Source organism: Stigmatopora argus, chromosome 5, assembly GCF_051989625.1.
Source record: "Stigmatopora argus isolate UIUO_Sarg chromosome 5, RoL_Sarg_1.0, whole genome shotgun sequence".
Taxonomy (NCBI): domain Eukaryota; kingdom Metazoa; phylum Chordata; class Actinopteri; order Syngnathiformes; family Syngnathidae; genus Stigmatopora; species Stigmatopora argus.
Window position 1 is genome coordinate 14831091 of NC_135391.1, and position 10767 is coordinate 14841857.

At 37.8% G+C, this 10767-nt stretch overlaps 1 protein-coding gene across 1 annotated transcript; it reads right to left on the reverse strand.

Annotated features, from left to right (window-relative positions):
* Positions 1-8147: 8147 nt before the first annotated feature.
* Positions 8148-9050, reverse strand: foxb2 (forkhead box B2). Its single transcript, XM_077601295.1, has one exon. It carries the CDS (start codon positions 9048-9050, stop codon positions 8148-8150), a length of 903 nt encoding a protein of 300 aa, XP_077457421.1.
* Between the last annotated feature and the right edge of the window lie 1717 nt (positions 9051-10767).

A 10767-nucleotide genomic window follows, 5' to 3' on the forward strand; every position in this document is an offset into this window, starting at 1 on the left:
GATTTTTAAGATTCTATTAATTCAACTAAATTAAGAACGAGGAGTATATGCAGATTCGAAATGCTTGAGAGAAAATGTCTGCAGTATCCAAAATGATCTGTACATCAGCAGCGACCTGATGACACTGAGGCACGCACTCATAACAGTTCCTAGTAGTATGTTTATGGATAGGATGGACTTTATCCTATGTTAGCTTTTATGCGGTGCTTTTATTCCTTATGGTTGCTACCACACCCAACAATTTTAGGTCTTAAATGTGCCGTAATACAGATGGATATTAAGATTTTGTATATGTGTATTGTTGGGTTAAGTGGACAGGCATTTTTCAAATTTACACAATTATAGTCGTCCACTTTACAAAGTCCCCCTCACAATATCATGTTTTTTTTATTTGTTATAATTTTTTTAATGTTTGTTACGTCTTGTGTGATGTCGTGCGTCGAACACATTTAATTTAGTTCTTTTTTTCTGGGCCTTTCCAATCAGTCATCTTTTGTCAATAATTCCTGCTGCTTCTCATTTATTTTCCTTTTTTTAGCAGCAATAATATGATAATTAAGAATATGGTTGACTGTTTACTTGACTATTTATTTGTGACAAATTTTGTGTAGTACAATTAAATGATAACTATATTCTAATCGATACGGATATTTCCAAAGCAATACTGCTGTTTAGCGGTGATGAATGGTATTACATGGTAGACTCAATTTGAGTTTCACTTTTTTTGCCACGGAAAAAAAAAGAGTAAACGATATCCCCAATTTCAATACACCTATGATAATTATTTATTGTTATGGGAGTAGGACATTGCTCAAATTTGCCACACTATCTCAAAATAAGAAATCTACAAATTTGAGACAGCAAAACCTTTATGCATGTACTACTATAGTTACACTAGAGGGCACCGCAGGATTTATAAACCCTTCTTTCCTACCTCAACTACTGCATCACCCATCTTTTCACAGCAAGCCATAAATCTTTAATTTAAAAAAAGCTGAATTCCCTTAAATATTTTTTCCTTTAATTTCTATATTAAACAACACTGATGTTTTGATTGCGGAAGCGTGGAACATAGAAGGACCCAAATGCGGGGAAGTGGGCAAGGACTTGGAATTGAGTGCACTAACAAAACTTTAATAAAACGTGGTAAGGTTTTCCAAAAATAACAAATATACTTTGAAATCAAAGAAGTAAATCAAACCTGCAGAAACGAGGATCATGGGACAAGGGCATAGCAACGCAGGTGATCCGACAATGACTGACAAACACAAAGGGGTTTAAATAGACAGACATGGGTTGATGAGACAATCAGAAACACCTTGGTCACTCAAGAGACAACAACCAGGAGATACACCAGGAGCTGGGAGACAACAGGTGAACTCAATGGGCAATCAACATGGACAGGTCACACAGGGGAAAAACCCATAACAAAACGAATCACTAACACCCCTTGTTTTGTTGTGGATAACCCTGAAAGGGGCGGCCCGGCCCGGTCGATTGAGTGGTTAGCGCGTTGGCCTCATAGTTCTGGGGTCCTGGGTTCAAATCCAGGTCAGTCCACATGTGTGGAGTTTGCATGTAGAGGGCTGTGTGGGTTTTCTCTTGGTACTCCGGTTTCCTCCCACATTCCAAAGACATGCATGGTAGGCTGATTGGACACTTAAAATTGCCCCTAGGTATGAGTGTGAGCATGAATGGCTATTTGTCTCCTTGTGCCCTGCGATTGGCTGGCCACCAATTCAGGGTGTCCCTCGCTTTTGGCCCGAAGTCAGATGGGATAGGCTCAAGCACCCCCGCAACCCAAATGAGGATAAAGCGGTTTAGAAGATGAGATGAGAGGGAGAAATACAATTATGAATGAGAAGAGAGTTAAAAGCAGAAATACACTCTGGTCATGGATGTCAAGTAAACTACAACTGTTTTATTTTTATTTTAACTCATTGCCTTCCATTGACATCAATGGACATTCAATTTATTTAAACTGGGAGGACTGGCTGTGAATGCTTGTGTTTCAATTCATATGATGAAAAGTCGCTGCCATTATATTTAGAATGGACTGGGCAACTCGTGCTGTCAGTGGAAGCCAATGAGATAAATGACAGCCCTTGAAAGGGTTAATCTAAAGACACTCTCACAAAACATGCCTTACCATTAATTGGAGCCTTTAATCACATTTACTTAGGGTTTACAGAAAGAAACATCAAAATGACATTTTAACTGTATTTTCATGTAGAAAGTAAGTGCTGCTTATTCTTCACCTAATCTAGAAATCACTTTCATGATTACACTAATCAAAACATATTTCTCAATATGAGATCTCATTTCTGTGACCCAGTGATCCTTAATATTAACAATGTTCCATTATAATTGACTGGTAAATACAGAATGTGGAATAGCATCTTCACTGTGTGATGAATAAATTGAAGGAGAGAGAGGTCCCAGAGGTCAGGAGGATTTTTGTGGAAATGGAACTCCACTTTATTACGCCAATAAAAGCCAAAGTGCTTGCTTGTGATGCAGCAATAAATGATTGAGAGTCGGATGGTAACCTCGCCGAGAATGTAACTTTGTATTTGTGATTGTTGATTAACTCTAAAAAGCAGACAGAAGTATAGCCAAAAACAATCTTGCACTGTTCATGTTAACATTAAACAATTAAATTGCGGTTATTGTATGATCATGATTATAGAGAGTGCGCCCTTGTGGGCGAGTGTTTAGTCGGTCCCACAGTTCTGAGATCGAAGGTTCAATCCCAGGTTCGGATCTTTCTGTGGGGAGTTTGCATGTTCTCCACGGGCTTGCGTTGGTTTTCTCTGGGTAATCCGGTTTCCTCCTATATCCCAAAAACATGCATGGTAGGCTGGTTGAACACTCTAAATTGCCCCTAGGTATGAGTGTGAGCGTGAATAATTGTGTTCACTTGTGGCCACCAATTCAGGGTATCCCCTGCCTGCTGCCCCTGGTTAGCTGGGATAGGCTCCAGCACCCCCACGACTCTTGTGAGGATAAGCGGGAGGGAAAATGAATGAATGAATGAATAATAGATAGGCAACTCTGGGAATGAATTTTATTCATGGAAAAGACAGTTGCTTAAGGTATGCAAATTATTACTTTCTTGTATATAATATAATGGATAAACTATGGGTTAAACACACACAAAAAACAATGCTTATTAGCACAGTCATTTTATAAACATGATTACTGGTGCCTGAAGTCACCCTTGTGAGGATAAGCGGTACAGAAAATGAATGAAAGACTAATGATTACTTCTGCTGTGATACGTGTTAAGATGATCTCTGTCCCTTTAACTCATTGGCTGCCGCTGATAGTGATAGAAGAACCAAATATGCTCTAAAAATCAAGTTTTTTACATTGACTGCACTTTCCCACGACTTCAACATTTATAATGTGTTTTCCCCCCATAAATACCTCACTGCCAGTGATATATCCAATCCATCAAGTCAGTTTCAATCTCCACTCATTGTACGTATTTGATAAAGTTGCTCCTACCAACGTGGTCCACCCACCTGTTGACGTTTTGTGTCTTCATCGAATGCCAGTATAAAGCCGTTGTAGTCATGACACATTTTGACAAGCGCTACCATTCCGATAAATGGCAGGTAACCATCATATTTTACCAACTATAACGCAAAGCAAGCACGTAAAAACCATTTCTACTGTTTTAAAGGATGTAATGTTTTCTATTATTTTTATGATATATATTCATTTTTTCATTTTCCATACTGCTTATTCTCTCAACGGCTAAGCTATAACACCAAGCAGTAATTATACATTACTAGGTTTAATTTCTAAGACAGAAATACGTTTTTTTAAAAAAATCAAATTGCATGCAAACAACTCCAAATTCTGATTACCGTATTTTCACGACTATACGTCCCACATAAAAGTCTTAAAATTTCTCCAAAATAGACAGGGCGCCTTATAATCCAGTGCACTTTATAAATGGACCAATACTAAAAATGTCATCACGATAAAATAAAATAAATCAGTCGATAGGGTACACCATCCTCTACAGCTTTCACAACTACGGCAAGCAGCCCCCGACTCTAATATTTTTCCCGTAGAAAAAGTACTGCGCAGTGACTGCTGGGATATATAGTTCTTTTGTCAATACACCCAGTGTGACGGCGAACACACTAATTTGGTGCTCACCGTCATTTCGGCTGTATTTACAAAAGAAATCCTGCCTCTAGATGTTGGCGTCAACAAAGCATTCAAAGCTAGTCTGCAAACTATATATATATATATATATATATATATATATATATATATATATATATATATATATATATATATATATATTTATATATATATATATATATATATATATATATATATATATATATATATATATATAGTTTGCAGACTAGCTTTATACATGGATGAATATCGAACCGCAACATGAGATTATGGCTACGTGAGGCGTATGTCAAGCGAACGGATGGCTTTTTTTCACGGCTCGCCGTCACTTTTGATTTGCGACCAAGTCACGAAAATGAAATGATGACGTGAGTACATTGTAAAATGGCTGAATAAAGTACAACCGAACTCAGTTTTGCTTCCGTTGCCTTTTTAAAAACGTGTTTTTAGCGTTTGGGTGTAGCGTGCATGTTTAAGATGGTGTATGTTTTGCCATGCCTGGCTGCGTCTATAAAAACGGTGCGTCCATTGTGTGTTTAAAATAAGAAATAGCACTCGTTGCTGACACTGCGGCTAAAAATACGATGCGCTGTATAGTCGTGAAAATACGGTAACTCATTACCTGCGATTTATGGCACTAAACGTCTAATCTATTTCAACAAGGAGGGCTGGCTGTGATCATTTGCTTCTAGCGGTCTAGCCTCTCCCAGTTCAAATAGATTAGAAGTTTATCATTGTCAATGGCGCTGAAACATGATCTTTCACCTTTTAGATAATTTTGACATGCACACGAACCTCCAAACAATTGTATTTCACAGTGTGTATGAGTTATAATGATTAGAACAAAATTAAGATGTTCATTATGATGTCATTATCACTAAAGCAACGCATGTAGAATTTGCACCTCTGGCCTTTGTGAAATGCACTTAATTATTACTAATACACGATTACCTATGCAGCACTATAGTTTCACTTGTGACACTAGCACATCTCTGAACTCCATGATTTATGGATATTTTATCCACTTTCAAGTCAAATTTAATACAGTGATTTGTACTTTGTGCTGAGTTTTTGTCACGTCATTGGAAAACCAAAGCAAATTTACAATAAAAAGAATAATTCACATTTGCAGCATACTTAGTTCTTCAATTTCAACCTTAAAGACCAATATTGATAGCAATTCATAATTAATCCAATTTAACTGGTAGGGCTAGCAGTGCATGATTATTGAAGTTAAGGGACATGTGAGGAAGGCTGCTAATTAGTGTTTTTTAGTTGGAGTTGTTTATGCCTGTTACCGGCATCCTCTTCAAAGCTTGACAAGAAAATGACAAATTCTGGTTTAAAATAACCCTTCGCTTGGGGCAGACTATTGTCAGTCTAGATTTTTGACAATGTAATTAAAATGGTTTAGACCAGGGGTGTCGAACTCGGGTTGGTTCGCGGGCCGCATTAACTTCAACGCCACTTCATGTGGGCCGGACCATTTTAGATTTAATATTTAGATTTTTTTAAATTGGATTAAAAGAACTGGATCAAAAGCCCTAAATAGTCTGTTTTTATAGATCTAAAATTCATTTGAGCTTTTTTTTCTTAGTCTTATTTTTTATTTCAAATGGAAACATATTTTTTTTAAGTGGAAAACGGAAAATATTTGTATATTTATTTTTAGATTTTACAAAATGCTTTTTGAACTAAAAACACAAAAGGAAAAAAATGATTAAAAAAATTGCAATGATTGTTTTTAAAAAGGGTAAAAATCAGGAAATATAATGTACATCTATAATCATTTGAATTTGATCCTAAAACAGAAAGTTGGCACTCATGATTTACTTTCTCGGGCCGCACAAAATGAGGCGGCGGGCCAGATTTGGCCCCCAGGCCGGCTCTTTGACACCTGTGGTTTAGACCTTTCCACTGTACTGTTTAAGATTAAACTTTCCTATCACTGTATTTCTGGTGTTCAACTGATCACTTGAATTTACTGTTGTTGTTAATTAGTGGCATTTAATTATACTGTCCCAAATTGAGGTTGTTTAGGGAATTAAGACACATTCGCACACTCTTGGGTCCCCAAGCACAATCTGTACCACTTTTGTAACTATGGGCAATTCATAAATCATTGTATGTATTCATTTTTGTACTAATAATATGTAGAAAAATCACATTTGACACATTTGCTTTGAAGTTGGAACTCCTTTCAAATGACGAGTTCTTATAAAATAAACAAATAGATGATGGTATTTTTAATAGATTAATTTTGACAAGACTGAAAATACAATGAAATAATCACTCAAAAAAGTCATTCTGCATTATTATTATTTTTTATTTGACAAGACAAAAATAGTAATAATACAAATCCTCTTAACTTTATTTCTTTCTAAGTGCTGACCGAACTTGAGCTAATTCCATTTTAGAAATAAAACACCCAAAGAGCGATCACAACGTATGTTCCTCTTCGCTGTTGTACCAAATCGTTTGTATTTTTTTTCCCTCCCACGCCTTTCTCCTCTTTTGGCCGGCTGGTGCATGGCAATTATTTGTTCAGAGGGTCGTGCGACAATGGATGGACGCTGTTTTCCAGGAACCTTTGGGATGCTAAGCAGGGGTTTGAATACAAGTCACACTCAGTGATGCTTCATCTGCACAGAGAGGAGAGGAGGCGAGCTTCAAAGCCGCCCGCCATTTAAACGCCGTCAAAGAAAAGGGATAACTTGTTCCCAATCCCTTTTTTTAAGTTCATCTCCATTCATTTGGGACATCACCTCATTTGCTTTGTGTGTGTTTTATGCCATATTGTTTAAAAGGTCATGAAATCTCGTGAAAACTCTTCTTCTGTCTGTTCCACTTACATGATTTTATTTAATTTAAATGTGTTTTTGTTTTCAAAGTCAATATTGATTTATTTTTACATAAATCACATCATGAACCAAATGAAAAAATATTTCCTAATGAAAATTTACACTAAAGACTAACTATGCTCTGCAAGACCAATTGAAGATTTTTCAGATATTTAATGCTTTCCTTGTGCCTTAAAATCACACAAGCACAATCAGTTGTTTGTTCTCTACAAATCATCAGATAAATACTAAGCATAAAAGCAACACAATGCAACTCAGCAAAAATAAAAATGGAGTAACACTGGAAAATAACAATAAATAATTCAATAATTTAAATAAATGTATACATTGCAATTGAGGAAAGGGTAAATTTCTTTGGGTTCAGCATGATTGTAGTTTTATAATAAATCATACATTTTAAACTTTTATAAAGCAAGTGACTATTTTTTTCAGGGATCTTCACATTTGTGGATGTCACGTCAGGTTATGTCAGCCAAAATATTACACTTATGATACAAAAGTGGCCTGCATGACCCAAAATGTGATGTCCTTTGTGGATGCCAGTTCAGAATCGCACATGTCAATCCAGTGTCTGTAGTTTTCTAAAACATGGCATAGCAAGTATTATTCTGCAACACAACTTTATATTTTAGGCTATTTTTACATGCTACTTGTTAAAAAAAAACCAAAAAACAGTTTTTAAATACTTGCATTTCCCATTTTTTTCTTCAAATCTCAATCTAACAGAAAAAAACGAGTCAAATTAGAATTCTGCATCTCAAAAAGAGTCTGCATCAGTGAAACCTTTTTTCCTATTGACCAATGTTATGAATCACAATTTAAGTTATTTAATTGTGAATAAAAGAATGATAATCTACAAAAATGCCAATAAAAATGAAAATATTACAATAAATATGTATTTAATACTAAATAACTCATTGCTTGCCATTGACAACGATAGACGTCCAATTCATTTGACTGCGAGCAGCTGGCAATAACAGTCGCTGCTACCCTTCACAGTCAAAATGGATTGGACGTCTGGCACTGTCAATGGCAAAGGGGTGACAAAAAAATATGATTAGGGGAAAAATGATATATTTCTAACGCAGTTCAACCTTCTTTTGCTGCACAGCCATCCACCATTGATTAAGACAGCAGGAGAGCCGGGTGTAGGGGGTTACCTTTCCCCTCCAGACCATCACCTTGATGTGATGAAGACAAGGTGGAGGACGGGGGGCACATCCCGCGACCATGTGACACGAGAGCAGGCGTGGGCTTAATCGGCACCGGCACAGCTGGTAGCACTGGTCCGTTGGCACTGGGGTGGTGCTGGTAGATGCTTTTTTGATGGACCCCGAAGGGTAGGTACTCCGGTGAAGGGGCCAGAGCCTCGGGTAGCATCCCGACGTGGGGCCACATGGAGGTCATCAGCTGTGGGGGCAACGGGTAGCCCAGGTGGTGCATGACGGAGGTGAGGGGCACGACCCCCTTGTAGTCCCGGCTGATGATGTTCTCAATAGCGAAGGGGTGTTTAAAAGCACCCGGCTGCGCGCAGGCGACGCCCCCGTAGCTGTGGAAGTGCGTCGGCTGAGGGTGCGTGAGGGGGGGCAAGCGGTCGCTAGAGGGCTCCTGGTGGTCTGGCTTTCCGCCCGGCTGCAGGTGGTGGAAGTAGTGCAACATGGGCGAGTTTTTGCACGCCGCCAGCTCGGCGCGCAGCACCTTGAAGCGCTTCCGGCGGCGCAGGAAGCTGCCGTTTTCGAACATGTCGCCGCAGTCCGGGTGCAGGGCCCAGAAGCTGCCTTTGCCCGGCTGGTCGGGCCGCCTCGGGATCTTGATGAAGCAGTCGTTGAAGGACAAATTGTGCCGAAGGGAGTTCTGCCAGCGCTGCGTGTTGTCCCGGTAGTAAGGGAACCGTTCCATGATGAACTTGTAGATGTCACTCAGAGGCAGCATCTTCTCTTGGGAGTTCTGTATGGCCATGGCGGTCAAGGAAATGTACGAATAAGGAGGCTTCTGGTCACTGTAGGAGTTTTTCCCCGGTCGCGGCATCACTTCTTTTTGGTTCTGTTCGACTTTGAAATTTTCCTCACTCTTTTTTTTTATGAGCGTAACTTTCCGGCGGATCGATCGGAGCCGATCATCGGAGCCATCAGAAGAGCGGCGATGGCTTTGCAAAGTATGCAAACGTCCGACATCCGTGCGTAAAAGTCCCGGCGTAAAAGTTGCTGGAACGTCCTTTCACTATCGTTGCTCTGTCCTCCTCGTGTGAGATGCTCACCAGTCCGGTTGTTGTTATTGTTGTTGTTGTTTTTTTTTGTCTGTGAGACCCCCGCAGGTCTGTGAAGCTATTATCCAGACACTTAAGAAATGGCACGCAAGGGTGCATGCATGCTTGTATGTGGATGTGTGGGAGGAGGAGAGAGAGACTTATGAATAAAAATGAAGAATGAGGTGGGTATTCTAAAATATATTAATGAGATAATGACATGAGACCATAGTAAAAGAACACTAGGGCACATCAGGTAACTTGACTCTATTTGAGTTTAATGTGTTCTATCTCCACAGTCATATCTCAATGTATGATTTTTTTCTTTGAAATTGAAATTCTATTATTTGTTCCATGGAGTCCAAATATTTATTTTCAATCACTAAAATGCTATATTTTATTTAAAAAAAGAGAAGAGAAACAGTGAAGGAAATACACATATTTTAAGACTAGTCACTTTCCGTCATAATCGCTGTAAACTTAAATAAAACTCCCATTGGTCATGTTAACTAAGGATTTGAAGTAAACATTACTTAAATTCTAGGTCTCTTACATATGTTTAATAATCCCAACTCATTTTAATGGGTTTATACTGTGATCAGGATTAATTAATTCGAATTACCTTACATCAGGTTTGACTAACATATTTACATACTATTAATCACTGTAAAAAATGAATAAACTTCTCATTGGTCATGTAAATGCGAACTCAAAACATAAAGTATACACATTACTCTTATTCAAGGTCTCTTCTGTAACTTGTTTTGTGTAACCTTAACTGATTTTATCAAGTTCATACCGTGAACATGTTTACATGAGTAAAATTAATTTGCACGATCAGGTCTAAAGGCCATAGTAATAGTTATATTTCTGAGTAAACTAAAGTTCAAATGATAACTTTGCAACAGTGTTACTCCTGACACTGTACTTCAGTTGGCGACACACTCCTGTGCCCTGTTATGCTATTTATTTTATGCTATTATGGTTTTTATCCCTGCTTGTAGCAACATATTATATATTTGATTCATCTGAAGTCGAGGTTACTTATAAATATGGCTGTGACTTGATAAAAAAATATAATTAATTATTGACTTTGCACTGAATTAAACTTGATGAATCACACTAATAGCACAACAAGACTGTTATTTTCCTATTAGAACTTAAAAACTCAAGCAAAGTAGTTTGACTTCCAATTTCAAGTTCTGTTATCAAGATCTCAAAATGATTCTTTAAGGCACGTGTCGGCTGGAATAGGCTCCAGCACCCCGTGAGCCTAATGTGAACAAATAGTGTTGAAAATGAATGAATGAATGAATGAATGAATGAATGAATGAATGAATGAATGAATGAATGAATGAATGAATGAATGAATGAATAAATGAATGAATGAATGAATATTAGAAAATAGTAACATAACTTTAAAAATGATCCGTGCCAGCCAAATCGATGAAGCTGAAATTGGCTAGATAAACTTAAAAAACAAGTTATTTAGTATTTAAA